The sequence below is a fragment of the Equus caballus genome, chromosome 9 (assembly GCF_041296265.1).
Source record: "Equus caballus isolate H_3958 breed thoroughbred chromosome 9, TB-T2T, whole genome shotgun sequence".
In the NCBI taxonomy this organism is placed as follows: Eukaryota; Metazoa; Chordata; class Mammalia; order Perissodactyla; family Equidae; genus Equus; species Equus caballus.
Window position 1 is genome coordinate 22899763 of NC_091692.1, and position 20591 is coordinate 22920353.

General features: G+C 38.0%; 1 protein-coding gene across 13 annotated transcripts in view; it reads left to right on the top strand.

The window, feature by feature from the left end:
- Nucleotides 1-20591, top strand: part of ASPH (aspartate beta-hydroxylase) — a 208930-nt gene that overhangs the window by 75970 nt on the left and 112369 nt on the right. For 7 of the 13 annotated variants that reach the window (XM_070221499.1, XM_023648544.2, XM_070221503.1 and 4 more), the window contains 7 exons: nucleotides 702-734; nucleotides 2096-2152; nucleotides 2647-2697; nucleotides 3135-3167; nucleotides 7489-7527; nucleotides 7919-7954; nucleotides 12335-12379. In XM_070221499.1, the coding sequence (XP_070077600.1) occupies nucleotides 702-734; nucleotides 2096-2152; nucleotides 2647-2697; nucleotides 3135-3167; nucleotides 7489-7527; nucleotides 7919-7954; nucleotides 12335-12379 (294 nt within the window). The remainder of the gene's footprint in view (nucleotides 1-701; nucleotides 735-2095; nucleotides 2153-2646; nucleotides 2698-3134; nucleotides 3168-7488; nucleotides 7528-7918; nucleotides 7955-12334; nucleotides 12380-20591) is intronic. The other 6 variants (XM_070221506.1, XM_070221507.1, XM_070221502.1 and 3 more) reach the window with 1 other exon arrangement.

The following is a 20591-nucleotide window of genomic DNA, read 5'->3' on the forward strand; positions in this document are numbered from 1 at the left end:
AGTTCATGAACTGAAGAAACCTTATTTTCTGACCTAATCTTTAATTGGGACATAGATTCAGTTTGAACCTAAAAATTACTTATTAAAAGTCTTCAGAAATTAAAAATATTTACGCTTCAAATAGCTGTTAGATAAAATTACCAAAGGTCGCACTAGTGGAGAGGATCATTCAGTGGCAGCACTTTGCCATCAGGGGCATGTGGTTAAGCTTGTCAACACGTTCACCTCCCAGCTCCCCACACTTAGAACGTCTCCCTGTTCTTCCTTTGTGTTCCCATGTACAGTCAAGGTGCTCTTGCTCTAGAAGAGAGAACACCATACTGGAATGGGAAGTAAACCAGAAATGAGCCCCTTTCCTGGGTCCAGCCTTCGTCACTGTTTTACTCTGTCTAAATCATCCTCTCCCTTTAGCCCAGGTTATGGTGTGTGTCAACCTTGTGGGGTTGTTGAGTGAATCAAGTAAGAGAACGCTGAGAGATTTCTAAATGTAGTTCTAGTAAAAGATAAAGTGTTTAGCAGACATTTAATTGATATTTTCATGTTTTATTTTAATAGTTATTTGCTTTCAAAATAAAATCAATGATAAGCATAAATTCAGAATATACATATATGGTGTGTGTATGTATGTGTGTGTGTGTGTATATATATATATATACTGTTTTATGAAAGTAGTAATACCGATTTAATGTTATTTTTTTCAGAAACTGAAGATAGTAACTATGTAGAAGAGACTGGTAAGATTTTAATACTATTTTTTAATTAGATTGAGTCTTTTCCTATAAAAGAGCATCATGAGAGAGATAATACTATAATTATTAATAGTAATATATTGTATAGGATATATCATATGTATAAAATACATATATCTAATATAATATATATTTAATATATAGTATAATATATATTACTATATACAGTATTATATATCTAATATAATATATAGTATATCTAATATCATAGATAATATATAGATAATATATAATCTATAACATATATAATATATCTAATAATTAGGTTATATCTAATATATTATATCATGTATATATGTCTGTCTTTGTGAATATAGCTTCTGTGCCTTTGAAGTCTACTTCCTGAGGACAAATTCTCAGTACAGGAATTGCTAGGTCAAAAGATACAGTAGAGGGGCTGGCCCCGTGGCGGAGTGGTTAAGTTCGCGCGCTCCGCTGCAGGCGGCCCAGTGATTCGTTAGTTCGAATCCTGGGCGCGGACATGGCACTGCTCATCAGACCACGCTGAGGCAGCGTCCCACATGCCACAACTAGAAGAACCCACAACGAAGAATACACAACTATGTACCGGGGGACTTTGGGGAGAAAAAGGAAAAACTAAAATCTTTAAAAAAAATAATAAAAAAAAAAAAACAAAAGATACAGTAGAATTGCGTTTTTGTTGTCTAAAATTGCAAAATCAGTGAAAGGTCCAAATTGTGTATTGTCACGTGTCAAGTGTCCCCAGAACGTATGGCCACACTGGAGATGAATATGTCATCTTTCAATAAGCCTGAGTGTTGGCCAGTTTTTCTTCCAGTCTTAGAATAGACCCTTCTTTCTCTGCTGGAGGACCATGTGATATTGTTGGCTGGCTTTTAGGACCTATATCATTTCAAGAATATGTGTCTGTAAACACTAGAATTACATTGCATTCTGGGAGTACTGAGGTATTGAGTCTAAGTGAGTGTCTGGGATGTGTGTGTCTTCAATTAGGCTCCCTCTGTGGCAGGTGCTTGCTGAGTGGATGGGAGGAGGGCTCCCCTACACTGCTCTGTCTGTCTCATTTTTGTTTTGCTGAATATAGTTGAATTCACATAAGCTAAATGAGAATATAGCTCCATGATTTTGTGGTTCAATTATACACCCACTGATGGTGAAGACTGTCTTATTCATCATTGTATTTGGCATTTAGCACAGTTAGTGCCTGCTTGTTCCATGAGTGAATGAATGAAAGTTTGAGCATCATTATGATTTGATTTTACATTTCAGTCATTACTAAAAATTGTTCTTTTCCTGTCTTAAAATCAAGTGCAATCCTAATTTGAGATGTATTTGTAATTTCCTAATTATTTTCTAATTTATAGCTTCACAGGCCTATAATCAGGATATGGAAGAGATAGTGTATGAACAGGAAAATCCAGGTTTGTGATATGTGTTCCTCTTTGAGGCAGTGGCCAAGGCCGTTTTAACCCAGTGTTAATGATTCAATCTGATTCAAGACAGAGTACTCTTTATAATACTCAGAATCATTTGTAGTTGGCCAGATGTTTATAGAAATTTCTGAATATAGTTTAATATTACATGAATAAGTGAGGAAAAAAGATTTGTTTTTCAAACCACCCTTTGGGACTTCGGTCTTTGTAGATAGGATACAGGAAAGAATATCTGGAAATGAATAAGGTGGTAGATGGGGTCACGTCAGTCCGAGTGCAAATCCTAGTTCTGCTCCCGCCTGTCTTTGTGACTTAGCAAATTGTGAAATTTTATTAAGCTTAAATTATATTAAGTGATAAGGATAATATCTATCTTACATGGTTCTGAAGGTTAGAATTAATTTATAACTGTTTTAGAATGGTGTCTAGTAATGTGTTTGTTTTTTTCATGTTTGGCAGTGGTGTATATTTTTTCTTTGTAGATGCCATTGAACCAGTAGTAGATGAGGTTGAAAGAATGTTCCATGAAGCAGGTATTAGTGAACGTTTTCATTAGATTTTAAACTTTACTTAAGACTTTACGGTTTCAAAGCTGGGCTAACACGGTGATTTTTCTTTCGATGGAGTCAAAGAAGTAATTTTAACACCTAACATAAGACTTTGCTTTGTAACAAAATTAGATTGTTAATCAAATATCAGGCTTTCACCTACCATGGGCTCCACAACAAAACAGGGTGTTAATTCCTAATGCTACTTTTGCATATCTTGCTTTATGCCAGATTGAGGAATTTTTATGAAAATAATTTACCTGCCCTTTCCTCTTTGGTCAAAGGCATTTATCACTGACTGTGCAGACATTAATATTTAAAAGAATCAAATTCTATATTTCAGATTGTTATGTTTTTTAGCTAAGCAATTACACAGAATGACTCATTTAATACTTATTTTGGTTTTATTCTCTCTTTTGCAGATGATGTAACATACCAAGAGGATGATGAACAAGGTTTGAAAATGCTTCTTAACTTTAAGCCAGCTGTTTGTTTTAAAATCTACTCATAGTTTGATTGTAAAGTTTAGAGAATGGTGTTTTAAGCAACAAATGCCATAACTTAAAACATCCAAGTGAATGGTAGTTTTCAAAGAATTTACTTGGGGAGATTGTTTACCTGTTCCAGTGGTTCTGCCATTGCCTAAATAATTTCTTAAACTCTTTTCAAGTTGGCTTAGGAAGCAGTTAAAAATTATTCAAGGAAACTTATCTTATTACTTTATAGTCATAGTTCTCTTTATGTCTTGTGCTTGAAAAACTACTTTAGTCAGAGTTTAACTGCTCCAGCTGCTTCTAGAAATTGATCCCACTCTTGAATAAAGATGACTGATTGGCCAGCATGGAGAAGGTACAGAAAAAATCATTCCAGGTTTAAAGGCAGCATGGAGAAAATAGTTCTGGCGAATTTGTGGCGTGAGTAGCAGCAGATTCAAATTTAGGCAATTATAGTTCCTTTTGTTGCCCAAGCACTTCTCTGCTGTTTTACTAAACTCCATTAAGTAGGTCATATTTCCCCTGCTTCCCAGATGAGAGAAATAAGGCTCATAGAATGTAAATAATTTGCGTAAGTTCATATGACTAAGAAATGATAGAGCCAATAGTGTACCCTTTTTATTCCAAATCTTCAAAGATGACTCTGTAGAAGGAAAGAAGTCAGTTGAGTATAACTTGGTGTATGAAGCAAGAAGGATGAAGAAATATGTAGAGACTGAGCCAAATATTGAGGACTTTCTATGTGCTTTGGTTTTAGGGATTAGTATTCAAATATGGATAATAAAGTGTCCCTACTTTTAAGAAATTTGTAGTCTCATAATAGTTGGTGAAACTCATTGAAGAAAATTAGAAATGGCTATGCATAGAGCTAATATGCTAATTTATTAAGCGTGTGTATTCAAGATATGAGAGACGCTACCAAGATCACATCCACAGTGGCTATTTCTAATGGGATATGAATGACACCATTGGAAGAATCCTGAATCCTGGATTGTATCTTTAGGGACTAATATTTTTTATAAGAAGTTAAAGAACTTGATTTCATTTAGATTTGCTTTTCAGTTTTTATTTTGAAGGAGAAAATGGGAATTTTGGAATTAAAAGTTGCACGAAGAAGTAGGATTTGAGATAGTTTTCTAATCTCTGCCCGTCATTATAGTGTTTTTCTAAATATGCTGGTGAGAACATGTTTGGAATGCAATTTGCAGACTCCGTCTAGAGAACTTTAAAATTAAACTTGAAAGAAGTATAAAATTAGATACCAGGTTAAAAAAGATGTAAAAATAAATGTATTTTCATAGGCAGAATGTCATATAAATATAATTTAAAATGTTAACAAAGAGTAATAAATACGACCTAAGGGGTCATTAAGGTTTGGTGAGATACTTTGAATTACTCTGCTACAAAACATAGACTTTTTCAAATAAAATAGATCTCATAGAACAGAGGATTTATTCACTGTGTGCTAAAAAGATGCTTTTGTGGAAATTCAAGAACCAAAGTAGGGAAACCAAGGGACTGTCATGTAATTATAGCTGTAATTAAGGTAGAAACAGCCATTTTTGGTTGGGAAAACAGAATATACTGTATTAAACTCCCCAAGCTCTAGCACCTGGAAAACATAAGGCTTACTAAAGCTATAGAGGGAACTGGCTTTCTACATAAAAAACATCCTAGAAAGTATCAAGCCTACATTGGAAAATCTGGGAAATGATGGTACAGTCTTATGTCTAATTGAGCCATTTATTCGTACACTTCATATGTATCAAGTATCTGGTGTCTCAAACATAGGACACTGGAACAGGTCTAGTGAAGAATGCACATGTGGTCCATATTCCCCTGGGCCATCTGTTTTAGGAGGGAGGTCGAAATTACACAAGTAACGTCACTTTAATATAATATTCAATTACACTTGTGCTAAGTGCTGGTGAGAATGAGTACAGTGTGTCACAGGTATATGGTAAAGAGATATTACCTAGTTGGTGGACCAGGGAAGGCTGCTCTGAAGCTCGAGCTGAAGATGAGAGCAATTGATGAGGGAGGAGGAAAGTGGCTGGAAAGTGGTATGAAGCCTCTGAGGTTGGCAGATGTGTCTGGAGGGCTGAGAGTAAGAAGACAGACATGAGCTAATATTGTGACATGGTCCAGGTCCAGGGCTTGCCTGTAGGCTAGGTCAGCGGTGTTCATCTTCACCCTAGGGCACTATTGAAGGCACTACAGTTTCAGGTCTGCATTTTGTAAAGAACAATGGGTCTAACCTGTAGGAAATAAACTGGAGAGAAACTGGGGAGACTAGTTACCCACATCTGATCATGCCCTGAAGCACATCTCTGCCATATGAGGAGTCAAAGGAGATGAGTTTCAAGAAAGGGACGTTCAGCAGTGTGCATGCTGCTCAGGACCCATGCAGGATGAACACTGAAAACGTACATTCGATCTGGTACAACAGAGGCCTCACTGGTAACCTTGGCAAGAACTGCTTTCAATGGACAGAAGTCGGACGGAGATGATTTAAACCAGGGTGGTGGCAGTGAAGGTGCAGGGCAGTGGACAAAGCCAAGAAATATTTAGAAGGTAAAATTGATAGGGCTTGATGTGTGGGTGTAGCTGTGAAGAGAGAGCAAGATGTCAAGAACCATGTCCACTGATCTGGCTTATACACCTGGTGGATGGTAGCACTTTCTTCCTAAGACAGGCGAGACAGAAAAGCAGAAACGGGTCATGGGTCCAGTCTGTGCATGTTGATAGTGCATGTTGAGACATCCAAGGGGAAATATCAAATAAGCTGACGGATAGAGTTTAGATCTCAGAAGAGAAGTCTAATTCATGGTTGTGAGTTTGCGAATCATCAGTATGTACGTGGTAGTTGAAGCCAAAGGCTGAGGTCACTTAAGGAGTGAGGATAGAGTGGGATGGGGGGAGGTCTTATGGCTGGCCTTTGATGAAAGAAGATTGGGAAGGAGAAATGGAACAATAAAAAGACAGTAAGTTCACATTTAAGTCCCAGGGCAATAGTGTTTGAAAAGGAAGGAACTACTAAGAGATTTATTAGTTATTAGGGTGGGAGCTGTGAAAGTGTGCATTAGATTCAATGAGGTGCTCATTGGGCTCAGTGGAGCTTCTCAGCCTGATGTGGTCGGGGCCGGAGGACACATTGGAGAAGGTTGAGCAGAGGAAGTGCGATGAGACAGCAAATGTAAATGACTCTTTGAAGAAATTAGATTGTGAAATGGGGGAAAGAGAGGGCAAGGGGAAGCAGGCCCAAGAAGGGGCTTCTTCGCGTGGTTGGCAGAGACTTGAGCAAATGTAAATGCTGACACAGTTCAGGGTGGCAGTCAGCAAATATTCCTTGCTCCTTCGTCTTCTGAGAACCACCAAAGGAGAGAGAACAGTACATTAAAAAGTGTTCCTTGCTCTCCAGCAGCACAGAGAATAATATCTGAAAGATAGAAGGTGCTCCAAAATTTTTCTTTATTAAAGGTGAATAAAAAGAATAAATTTATAACTGTGCTGGTTATAAATTAGAAAGCACAGGAGAAAGTTTGCTCCTAGTGTATCAGAAAATTTGAAGCATTTTGGAAGATGAAAAAGCAGGGATCAAGTTGACTAAGAAAGCTGGGACCCGACTGGGCAGAGGGACTGCGGCAGAGACAAGAGCCCTCCCCGCAGCGGAGCAGAGCAGCAGTAAGCCCTGTGCCAGCAGATAAGAGGAGAAATGGGTGATGGGCTGTGGCTTGGGTACAGAATTAAGGGTCTGCCAACTGAGTCCTCATTCTGAGGGCCTGGCAGCAGGGGTGTTTGCCCCCAGGTGAAAGATCTGAGAACTGTTCCCTAAACAAAGGCGAGAATCTGCCTGGTGAAAACCTGGACCCAGAGTGGTAAGCAGAGTGGAGCCTTGGGTAACTCAGAATGTCCACTGTAGACATGAAGGAAGTGAGAAAAGGAAATTCATGCCACCTGGGAATAAACAAATTATTGGATCCTGGTAACAAGCGGTTGGGGAGGAACTTTAATTTTCCCCGTTTTACAAGAAGGAAGTATATGTAGCTGCCCATCTCCAGTGGCTACAAAGTGGCTGATGTGGAATTTGAACCCAGGCCTGTTTCACTCCAGACCAAACTCATCCCCTCCCTGCTCTGTAGCCTGCGTTTCCCAGCAACTAAGCCCCAGAAGTTCAAGGATAAATTAGACATTGTCTCTGCTCCTGACTTCTACAGCCAGTGTTGTGTTATCATGAGAGTTGTGCAGTGTTAAAGGATTATTTTGTGTGTGTGTTTTATAGTACGCGAGCCATTGGAACATGAAGGGATAGAAAATTCAGGTAAGCTTTTTCTCTAAGCACACTTTTCCTGCAAGTCAGCCACCCTGTGCTTGTTAAAACTCGTGTAATGTGTAGAACAAACATAGACGTAGTAAGAAATACAAGATATTTTCAAGTCACCAAGGAAGTACTATTGGTGTATTTATTTCCTATTTATGGTGTAAGGTTATGTCAGCAGGGTTAGTATCCACTTATTAATGTATTCTCTGAATATAATTTAGAAATTAAAGTTGATATTCTAGTATAAATACTTGAGTATAAATACAAGTATAAATACTTGATAAGAATCCTTAGTCTAAAAAGAGCCCAGTATAGGTCTCTGAGTTGATATAAGTAAATTTAAAGATCTAGTGGAGGTGAGCTAACGTAAGATGTGTTTGCCTTTTTTTAGATAATGCTGTAGAAGATTCAAACGTAATTTTAGAAGGTAAGTTAACTTTATAGAAATAGTTTTAATTTTCATTTTAAAATTATGTTCATTTATTCAACAGTTGGGCACTTACTCTTTGCTATCTGTGCAGTGCCCAGGGGCTGGGAGGACGAGAGTGAAAGAGGAAGATGGAATTCCTGCTTTCAGGGCTGGCATTCTAGTGGCCAAACATGATAAAGTAATTACAGATTATGAAAAGTGCAGTGACGGAGATACAAACAGAAAAGTGTGATAGAAAATAACTGGTTAAAGTGAGGAGGGCTACTCTAAGTAGGAGGAAATGATCTCGTGAGAAGAGGTCAGCCTTGGGCAGAGATGGGTTAAAATGTTGTTTATTCAGCTGGAAAAAACTTTTCTGGAAAGTGAAGGGATGGTTTCTGAAAAATAAAAATTGTGGCATATGTTACACAGTGGTACTTTAACACAACTTAGATTAGTCTAGTTAACACTTTGCAAAGTTCTTACTCATATGTGATTTCAGGTGTTCCTCACAGAAGACACTGAAGAGGAGGTAGGGCAAATATCATTGTGTTTATTTTACAAATGAAGAACTGAAACTGGAGTGAAGTCAAGGGGCTGGCCCCAGGTTACCGGCTGGCAATGACTAAGCTGGTATTCAACCCAGGCTTGGGGCCTGCAGTTGACTGCGGGGTCCCCATGCTTTACAGCAGTGGGTTGCCACAAGGAACATGTAATGGGGAATTTTGCTCATAGAATTACTTTCAGAATTCATTTATGAGCCACTAATTATCAGTTTTCAGATTAAATGTTACTGCTCTTGAGCGTGGCTAGGCAGAATAGATAATAGTACCGTTGACTAATGGGAGCACATAGACGGGCATGGAGGGAATGAGGGCCACTAGAATTGCCCTCGTTGTCCACTTAGCTGCTGGGAGAGACGCCTACACAGGTGCTCTGGGACCACTGTGTACAAGCAGGTTCATCTTCATGTAGTGGGCTGGACTGAGTTCGCATTTTCTCCTACCTCCTCTTGCTCAGTTCTCTGAAGAATATAGCTGAGTCTGTTTTTTCATTCAGTTGGAATCAGAAAATGGAAACCCAAAATCCCTAGGAAGAACTTCATCCAACCCACCCCACATATATTATTATAAAAGAACTAAACACCAGAATATGCAACTTGGCCCTGCCTTTCTTGTATTAGAAATACAGTTTTTTCCTAAGAGTTTTCAGGCATTTTCATAAGCCAGTAGAGGGCGTGGCAGAGACTGCTCAGGGAATTCCTTCTGGTGGATTGTGGGGGTCCGGACTATACACCGTCAGCCCAACCTGCGGTTTCTGTGCTTCTGCAGCACCTGAGTGGACAGCGAGAGGGAACTCGTCATCTTCCCATGCCCACTAGCCTTCTCTTTACCCCCTTCCCTTATCTTGGCTGGGTGCATCAGTACTTACTCGGATTCCCAAGCCGGAAATGTGAGAGTCGTCACTGAGTCCACCTCTCCCTCTGTAGCTAATCCCAAGTCCTGTTGACTAGGCCTCCTGAATATTTCTCAAATCCAGTCTTTGCTCTGTAGCTCTGGTGATCTAGTTCAGCCCCCCATCATCTTCCTGGACAATGGCAGTGGCCTTCCATCAAGTCTTCTTAACTCCATACTTGTCCTCTTCAAATCCATCTTTCACAATGCCGTTAGGATAATCTATTCAGAAGTACAGATCTAACTATATCAATCCTGTGTTTAAACCCTTCTGTTCTTCCCCATCTGTGCCATTAAGGTTCCTTTCTATTTCAGGTAACAGAAAACTGAACTTGAATTGGCTTAAGCAATAAAGAGACAGGAGATAGGTCAGTCGGGGCTTTGAAGGACCTGGTACGGAATTTGGATTATATTCTAAGTACAGTGAGAATCTATGGAAATATTTAAATGAGAGATGGCATAATCTGACTTATGTTTTGAAGAATTACTTTCACTTCTAGTTAGAGAATGGATTGGATGGAGCAAGAATGGAAGCAGGGACCACTCTGTTGGAAAATTATTGTGTATCCAGGGAAATGATCATGGTGGCCTGGAGTAAGATCATGGCAGTGGAAGTGGAGGGGAAAGTTTTGAACTTGACATACGTTTTAGAATTACAGCTGATGAAACTTTCTAATGGTTGTGATGTAAAGAAGAATAAAGGGGGCCTTTGGTTTGGTTTGAGTGACTGGTGGATGATGGGGCCATTTGCGGAGAAGAAAACTAGAATGCTAGAAGAAATTGGTTTAGGGAAATAAACCCAAAGCTCAATATTAGGTATTTTACATTTGGGAATTTTGTGATACAGCAAGGTGGAGGTATCAAGTAGGGAGGTGGATATGCCAGTCTGAACTAGATGGGCAAGATCTGAGATGGATATAAGCATTTGGAAGCCATCACCATGAATATGGTATGAACTCCATGGAAACAGGTAAGATCGTTTTGGAGGTGAGTGCAGAGAGTAGGCAGGACTGAGCTCCAAGGATTCCAGCGTTGTGAGGTTTGGTGGAACGTGAACAACCGGTGAGGCATGAGGAAAACCAGTGGGGAGGAATGTGAAAGAACACAAGGAAAGAGGGAATATGTTCCATGCCACTGCGACTGGAATTTCAGGACAAAGTATCAGGTGCATTTGCCACTGTGGAGATGGTTGGTGATCTTGGCAGAAAGCCATCTGAGTAAATTGATGGGAGTGAAAGCCAGACCGAAGTGGGTTTAAAAAGTCCTGGAGTAAGAAAAAGTCGGCTATATCAACAGGCAGCCCTTTTGGGTTGTGCTGATATAATTAATTAGCTATTTCCTTTTTAAAAATCCTCTTGTTACATCATTGCCAAAATAAATTTCAGATAATTTTTTTGAGTGTACGTTGTTTCAGAATAAAATCAGATGAAAATTGAGTTTATCTTGCGATAATAATAAAGGCTTTCTTAGTGTCACACCAGCGATGGAAATAACAAGAGCTTAATACTTTATGATGTACACAATTTTTTCAAATGTACCTAAAATGACAAAAGTAAAGGAAATTCTGAGAAAAATATTGGTAAATTTGGTAAAATGCTAATATGTCTGAAATGATGACGAACCAAATAAACAGGCAAACCATTAACAAGGCTGTCGCAACGCAGCTGGCCAGTACTTCCACTGAAAGAAGGAAATAGGCCAGAATGCTAGTCATCAGTGGGAATGTGTGTGAGATTTTTCTCTTTCCTTTTTACTGTTATGTAAATATTTCCAAATCTTCTGTTTTGAACATATATCATTCTTATAATTAGAGGCAAATTAAGGCAAGAAGAAAAATGATTTAAAACAGCTACACAAATATTTTGAGTTTTAGAAAATGCTGTCAAAAATTCTTTCTTTTGACCAAGGCCTGTTACAAATCTTAAGGAGCAAAAGGAAAGCTGATGTAGTGTTATCTCTAGATGAAGGTAATGTCAAATGGGTTGTTAGATATGAAGATAGTAATACGTGATGTAATTTTGTGAAGCAGATCAGATTACTATTTCGTTACACCGTTGGCTGGTGAGCTCTACAGTGTCTTTGATTGTAAGTGTTGAAGGAGCCAGGGAAAAAGACAAGATGTTAAGAATTCATATCCACATTTTTGGCTAGTGTTAGAATATGTTATCTTGAATATTATTATTATTTATTTGTTTGTTTAGCTGAGGAAGATTCACCCTGAGATAACATCTGTTGCCAATCTTCCTCTTTTTTTTTTAGCTGAGGAAGATTTGCCCTGAGCTAACATCTGTTGCCAGTCTTCCTCTGTTTTGTATGTAAGCTGCTGCCACATAGAAAATAACCATAATAGTGGCAGGGCCACTAATAGACAGTGATGTAGGTCCATGCCTGGGAACTGAACCCAAGCTGCTGAAGTGGAGCATGCCGAACTTAACCACTAGGCCACCAGGGCTGGCCCCTGAAGATTATTTTTCAAAAGCAACTTTATTAAAGATAGTGATTTATTTTTAAGATTCTATTTAAATTTCATTTCTTTATATTGTTTCATTCACATTAAAACTAGGGTTGTGAAGTAAAAACTTTTTAAAGAAGAAACAAGATGCTCTAACTGTCTTTCTTCGGCTTTGTTATCAAGTGTGATGCAAAAGTTTGAAATTCTGGCTTTGCTCCCAGCTCCTTTGCTGGGTGGTGAGTTTTGAGGTGAGTCTGTTAGGCAGATCACGTAAAGCCTGAAGTGCAGAATGCTTGAGAAATTTGCAACATGTTAGGAAGTTATAGCTAATTCTTTGTTGTGATGGTGTAAAAACCTAATCCTTTTATGATAATTGCGTTGAATCGCAAAAAAGTGTGTAAAAATAATCAGCATAACTTAAATGCCAGCAATCTGTATCTCAAACACTGGTCAGCAGTATGTAATGGATTGTAACTTTATTGTCTCTTTTAGAAGTACCTGTGCCCCCTGCAGAAGAACAACAGGAGATACCACCAGGTAGGAGAGTTTGTTAGACGTATTGCTTTTTCCTTTTTCATTTAATTTAAAATATGCTGTCGATATTCATACTCACTGTATACAGTAGATGTGTGAAGAATAAAAGTCTCGAGAAGGATTAATTATACCTAAACTTAAAGAGAAAATTTCTCTTGTTTTGATCAGATGAGCCAAAGTAATAGAAAATACGCATCAGATTCAGTCTGGTACATATTTGTTGAGCAGAATTTGAGGAGTATTAATTATCAAAGTACCATATGATTTTTGCCGTTATAGATGGTAGTAGTAGTAGAAATTAGGGGATTTTTTCCTCCTTTTTTGACCGACAGGCTACTTGATGGAGAATATGGAATCAGCATTGCCTTAAGATGGAAGTTTAATAGTGCCTACATTTGTGACATTCCTCCTCTTCCTCCCCATTTCCTGTCTTCCTTGAGAGCATCCTTAGTGCCCCCTGGCAATCCTGGCTGCCTGGGACTTGTCAGTATCCCCCAGTTTTTCCTTTCAGCCCACTGTGTTCAACCCATTTCTCTGCTTTTCCCTACCTTCCCCAACACGTCCTCTCTCATCATCAGTGATTTAAAGAATGAGAACAGCATTGCAACCAAAGCCTGTGCTTTCAAATGCATCTAAAGAGATAACATTAACTATACCTGCAATCAGAAATTACCATAAAAACCTCCTGTTTTCATAGTGGGGGAAAAACGTTTTGTTCAGAGAGAATTTTCCAATACCTCTTTCCCAGGTGTATTTTTTCTTGTTTCTGTGTTTTATTTCCATATTTTTTTCTTTTGGGGTCACTTATTGGTTCAATTTTTACTCATATTTTTCACATTATGCTTAACATGAATTTTGTAGCAGTGATGTGCATTACTATTACTGATTTTGGTAGAAATAATTGAGCCTGCCAAAATTCATTGAATACTGAATTTTAAGGAAAAAAAATAACGTCTTAATCAAAGAATATTTTTAGTTATGCCTCAGTCATCTTTGCTTATTTTATGGTTGGGATGTTTTAGGTTTTGATAGTTGTAATGCCATGTATATTTATGATAATATGTACAGATACTTAAGAAAACTGAATTATGGGTATTAGTGTATGAATGAGAAAAGAAATCCATGGAAAAATTGATCTTTTACATGCTGATCGCTGGGCATGAATGTATATTTTGTGTTTAGGAAAGATGCACAGGGCAAGAAAAATTGATGTCTCTGTCCTACTTTTGTAGTATCCTCTTTATTGTTGGGCAGTGCTTCACAGAGTGCCTTGCTTCTATCTTGAGGAGGCAGAGTAGGTGGCTAAATTAGCATTTTGATTACTACCCATTCCTTTAAAGAAAATTGGTTTATAAGTATTCCTAAAAATAACGCATTTCAATGATATTGACTTTTTTCTAGTTATAGTTCATATTTTTAGATATTGACCTAATTTTAGTGAGGGTATGAAAGGTAATATTATTTTCTGACCAAAAAGTTCTGTGCTTTTATTTCCATTTTTATAAACTAAGCCCAGGAATTTCTTTGGAACATAAATATAAAATGCCAGTTGGTTATGGTGCTGGAATAAGGTGCTTTTTTAACATGAAGTATTTAACAACCGAAGCACATAAAAATGAAGATTTGATTAATATACATCCTTCCTGACACATAAAAACCTCCCAGTAAATGGTGGCTATGGCTGTTATTGTTTAGTAATTAATTGCCCTGATCTTTGAAGTGGGTCAAGAAAAGCTAAATTATGAAAGACCTGCTCAAGAAGTTATAAACTGTAATTTGGTATCATAAAAATTTGATTGATCCACTGCACAGTTGTAGTTTGACCTTGCCAAAAGAGAATGTAAAGGCCAAGAGTTAGCAATGGTTATTTTTAAGGATGGTACTTCATTTGCTTATTTACTATTATCTTCTTAGTCTTGCTTCATCTTACTTTTTTTTTTTTTTGAGAATGATTAGCCCTGAGCTAACATCCACCGCTAATCCTCCTCTTTTTGCTAAGGAAGACTGGCCCTGAGCTAATATCCATGCCCATCTTCCTCTATTGCATATGTGGGATTCCTGCCACAGCATGGCTTGTTGTAAGCGGTGCATAGGTCCGCACCCATGTTCTGAACCAGCGAACCCTGGGCCGCTGAAGTGGAGCATGCGAACTTAACTCTTGCTCCATCAGGCCAGCCTGCTATATTGCTTTTTAAAAATTTTTCAATCTTATAAAAGAATAATGCTCATAAATCTATATTCATGATCTTTTTGTACATTAAGCTGATTGCTTTTATAATAGTGTTTAATTATGTATGTGATTCCAGAAACTGCAGACACACTAATTTTAGGGCCTGTCTTCTTACTACCTTTCTGTCTTTCAAATTCTGTTATTCAGTGGAATACTCAAATTGAGGACCTCTGCAAAATACTGGATATTAGTTCACATTTTCCTGGCTCTCAGAATCTAATTGATAAATACTTTGCCTTCTGCGATCATTCTCAGACTGGGTTATACACTCTTTATATTGCTTATTAACATTCATAATAATGTATTTATCAGTGTGATAACCCCATGGGCAGGAACTGTCTTCATTTACTGTTGTATCCACCCGTGCGCAGGGATGGTGAATGCTAACATTGATTAAGCATCATGTAGGTGCTCTTCTAGGCATATGACATGAATTAACTCATTTTATTTCCAATGGCCCAAGTGGTAGACATTCTGTAAAGATGAGGACACTGAGACACAGCAAGGCAAAGTAACCTGCCCGAGGTCACAGAGCTGACAATTGCTGGAACTGGGATCGATCCTTGCGTCCTGGCTCCCGAGTTCATACCCTCAGCTGCTCTGCTCTAGAGGACATTAAATAAATGAAGCCTCAGAGCTGAGGAGTTTGGGGAGCTGTTTTTAGGTGATGAAACAAGGGTATTGCACTCTTTGGTGTCTTTCTCTTAATATACATTAATACTTAGTTAAGACTCCGAATGTTGAAGGTTAATTATGACTCATTGTAGAAAAATAAGTTGTCCAATAGTTTAAATTTTGCCATGTTTTGTTTATATTTGTAAATTTATAAATGCTCTGGTGGTGGGCTCTTGGCAGGGATGTAAAAAGATCAATCCTAAACCTTGATCATTCTGATGTTAGAAGTCAGTCATTTTGAATGCTAAGTTTTTTTAAAAAATTGATTTCGGAATTTCTGCTCCTTTAGTGGGTTTTCATCTTTCTCCCCAAACTCATATTTTCACTTGAAATCATACTGCATATTTCTAGCGCTATGACAGTGTAAATATCTATAGCACAAATTAAATGATTTATGATGCAATGCTTCATCAGAGTAAAATTCCCTGCCAAATAGTACTTTAAGGCCATTTAGCTAACTGGTTCCATGAACAATTTTTCTGTCATACTATGCTAAAAAAAAAGTCAGTTTTATGTTTTGTAATGATAATCATGTTATTCAAAATGGAAATATGTGAGCATCAGTCTTTCTGGGTGATTCTGCTGCTCTTGTCTCTCTGAAAATGGAGATAACGTTTGTAACTCATCCCACTGTTGAATATTTTAGCAGTGGCGATGATTTCACCCCGTTGCATCTATCCAGAACTTTCACTCATGCCTCCCCTGTCACCCAGCATCTTCTGACATGATCAGTAAGGCCCATAACCAGGTTTAGGCTGGTAGCACTAGAGGTCTGAGCTTATGTTAGTAAGTGCCTAATTTGCATATTGTTGTTACTGATTTGATCATTCATTTATTCAAGAAATAGATGCTGAGGTACAGGCTCTGCCCTGGGCAGTGAAGGTCCACGGTCAGTACCATAGCCCCAGTCTCACAGCAGGCCGCAGTTCTGTGAGCGTACAGCTGACTAAAACAACCAGCATGGCGTCCTTAACGTCTCAGAGTGGTGTGCAGGGCCGCCCACAGAAGGAGGGAAAACTAACCCAGCTTTGGGGCACGAGGGTGCGGAGAGTGAGGTGAGCTCTCCCACCTGTTCTTGTGCTAGAGCTGAGGTTTAAGGTGCTGACGGAAGTGACGGGAGCTGGGGAGCCAGGGAACAGAGCAAAGACCAAGACAGCATGCCATATAAAGGTGTAAGAAGACAGGGTGGAAAAGGGGGCAGGCGTCGCTCCCCGGAGTGTCCCATGTATGATGTTTAAAACTTTGAATCTGGGCCTAAAAGTGACAGGAAGCTACTGAAAAATTCCCAGTAGAGGAGTCCTAATCAAATCCAGATTTGAAAAGAGCAGTCCTGCACGGAGGTAGAGACTAGTAAGGGGTAGATGTATTCATCTAAGCCAGAAACTGGTAGAAGGATTGGAGGAGGGGATCAAGTTTATGGAAACTGGAGTTGGAAATAGTTAGATGGGAGAGGGGGCTGATGGAGGGGGAGGGTCGAGGATGATTCCTGTTTCTGACTTGAATAAATGAATGATGGAACCTCAATGAGATACAGAAGGAAGGAGGAAATGCAGAGTAGCAGAGATGACTGGCCTGATTTTGGAGATGTTGGGTTTGCAACTTGGTGAACCACTACTGAGTGGAGACTTCTTTAGATATTTAGGAGCATATATGTGAGTCGTTCAAAACTGTTAACTGAGCTTTTAGTTCATTTGCGTTTTTATCATTCCTCATCATTTTAGTTTGAACAACTTCCCATAGTCTCAAGGTATTTTTGACTGCACAGGTTACAGAAATGCTTGTTCCTCTTATAGTCTAGTAATTGTTAAATTCTAAGAGAACCTAAAATCAATCTCATTTTAAAAAACTTTTTCTGTTGAGGTGACATTTACGCAGAGGGAAGTGCTCACATGTTGCACGTACAGTTGGATGAACTTGTACCCACTGCTCAGAGTTCTAGCACCCCAGAAATCACTCCTGCTTCCCCTCTCAGTAAGACCCCATCAAAAGTAACCACTCCTCTGACCTGTATCATCATAGATTGGTTGGCTTGCTTTTGAATTCGGTTAAATAGAACCATAAGAAACATACACACAAATATATACTTTTCTTGTGACTGGTTTCTGTTGCTCAACATCATGTCTGTGAGTTTCATCCGCCTTGTTATGTATAGTAATTGGTCTTATTCATTGCTGTTTACTATAGATATACTCCATTTTAAAAATTCCATTCTATGTTGATGCCTGTAGTGAATGTTTCTAGTTTTTGGCTATTATGAAGAAAGCTGCTGTGAATATTCTTGCACATGTCTTTTAGTGGACATAAACTCATTTCTGTTGGATATATAAAAGTGTACATATAGTTTCTAGTTACTTCACGTTAGCACCAAATAATTCTGCTTATATAAAAATTTCTGGTTACACACACACATGCACACACACTGATGTAGATAGATAGAAAGAAAGAAATGAAAGGAAGGGTCGTAATCCAGCTTTAGAAATTATATCAAAATTTGGCTGGGCCTTTGTGTGCGGTAGCTTCTTTTCTACTCTCACTAACATAGATCCAATGCTGTGATAGTGAAATAAATCAGATACTAACTTTGGAATGAGAAAGTATTTGTAAAAAGTTGGACTGAAACGAATTTTACTTCTTTTAAAATATGGTATACTTTTTTGACCAACCATTTATCTTGTCAATAACATTAAAAATTGACAAAAAATTATTAAAGTAGTATATTTTAATTGCAACGTACAGAATCCAAGTTGCTCCTTGAAAATCCTTCCTATATTTGTTTTTCAAATACCATACTGGATTTTTTTTCTCTTGCGTTTCTTTTCAGTACAGTGAAAACATTGATGGGAGAAAGACATTTAATGCTTTATATTTCTCAAAAGATTGAAATTCTTAAATTCAGTATAATTCTCAGATGCTCTAAAGAACCTCACATTTTCATCAGCAGCCTTGTAAATAATCCCCCGGAACTTCTAGGTAGTTAGTCACTCTGTTATCAAGTTGCCCTTAAAAATCACAACACACAGAAAAGCATTTACTTATGTTGGTGGGTTTTTTAAAGGCGAATGATAATGAAACAATTTCACAGTCTGTGTCTAGTTGGTCCTTTAATTTAGATTTCCCCTTATTTTTGCAGATACTTAAAGCATCAAAAAGACTGCCCCTACTACCACAGGAGGACCAGCCTAACCATACGCTCCAAAAGATGGCTGTGATAGATCTTGTGAAGCAATTACTGAGCAGATCAAGATCTTTGGGAATGAACACTAAAGATGTTTTGAATGAATCATAGTCCACTGGCATTTTAGTGTATTTTCCTTTTTTTTAGAAACAAAAATTACCTGTAATGTTACATTCCTGCATGTCCTTTTTTGATAGCGTTAGTGGATCCATTGGGTTTCTTTTCCTTTTCTTTTTGTGACACAGCTTTTACTCTTGCATTTATGTGTGTTTTTCAGACAATGATTATATTGATGATGTAGCAGCACTTGTCTTGGCAGGGTTTTAATATATATTATTAGTAATTAGCACTAACTGTATTGAACTGACTTGTGCAACCTGCGTTAAATGTGATTTAAAAGCCGTTAGGAGTTCTTTGCATTGGCGCTCTTAGAAACACTAACAGAGATCGTCAATAGCTGTGAAGAGTTGAGTTGTATATATCTGCACTGAGATCCTTAGAAAACAGTTCTACATGAGTTTCGAGTATTCAGGGTAAAACTCAAAATTTGAGATTCCTATAGCTTTTAGCTTGTTAATTAGAAAAATTTAATGTTTAATGAAAGTTTTAAATGATCGTGGTTAATAGGGGGAAAAACTAAACTCCCCTGTGTTAGGACACAGGGAAGAGGAATGGCCTGCTATATCACACAAACATGCTTTTTGGTGCCTCAGATCGATCAAATGATAGCTGTAGTCCACTCGGCATTTGGTTCAATTTTAGAAAATCTATATCAATTGCTGGTGCATAACTTAAAGATTGTTCTGCCTTTGGCTGATTAAGTCATGCCCTCACTATGCTAAAGGCTGCACAGAGCTCTTACTGAGTGAAGGCGGTAACGCTTCTGGCCGAGTTGATTGAGGATGTGTGATGCGCTCACAGAGCAAGATGCCTGCTGCTGTTTCACAACACATGAGCCGTTTTCTTTCGACACTGAAGAGTTTCTTCTATTTTTAATGTGGCTTATTTGTGGCTCAGAAATAGTTGCTGTGATGGAAATATTCATTTGTTAGAAAAGAAGGTAGCTACGATATTTTGAAAGGACCATGAGCTGTAAAAAAGCCATAAGAAGTGGTTTCATTTATGCATCAGGGGTAGCTCTTGATTATGTTAACGTTGTTTCAAGATAAAGTGATGTCTTTCCTGCTTTTAGGGTTAAAAACAAAGAGATTTTATATTTTTATCATCATAGATCATAGATACAATGTAGTGAATTATGCATGCTGACTCAATGTGTAGTGAAACCAAAATAAGAAGTTAGTAAGAAAAGCAATAATTTTCTAAAGCTGTGATATGGGTGATACAGAGTTGCTACTCAGATTCTAATACACCTCTTAATATTGTGAATTACAGAACACTACTTTTTATAAAGCCATATTTTTTTAGGGAAACTTAGGAGTGACATAGAACTGATAAATGAGTAAAGTAGATTTTGCTGGATTTTTGTATATAATCATCTCTAGAACTCTAGAAATTGAGGATTCAGGATGCTGTGGTCAACTTCAAACACTTTTTAATTCCAAATATCTGATTTAATGAGCCTTGTCTTTACAAATACATGCCAAACTGGGCAACATCAATGGATTTTCTAGAAATAATGTTAAATGTCTTCTGTTTAATGTTACTTGAGTGCAATAAAATGCAGAATTCTTCTCTATATTGTCATTATTTTGAAGTGTATATATATTTTGTTACGTAAAAAAACAGTTTACTTTATACTTACTAGTATTTTAGAATATTGTAGCATTTTGGTGACTAAAATCACAAAGGAGCACCTTCAACCCCGTCTTAACCTGTTTTTAACAGGTAATGTTTATTTTGTTTCTCGTTTAGTAGTATGCTGCATTTCTGGGGGCAGGATTAAAAGGAATAGCCCCTGCATCCATCCTTTGTAGGTTTTTGTCCAACACCTAGAAGTTCTGATAATTCCCTGGTGAGCCCTCCCCCATCCCCCTCTACCCTTCTAATCCTCGGGACCATCATACTGTGAGGATTTTAACTTCATCCTGGTTGAGATGACTCAAGAGTCTGAGTGGATGGAAGGGCAGAAAAAGGCACAGAAAGTTCTCTTTCTTCCAACCTTCACTCTCTGGGCA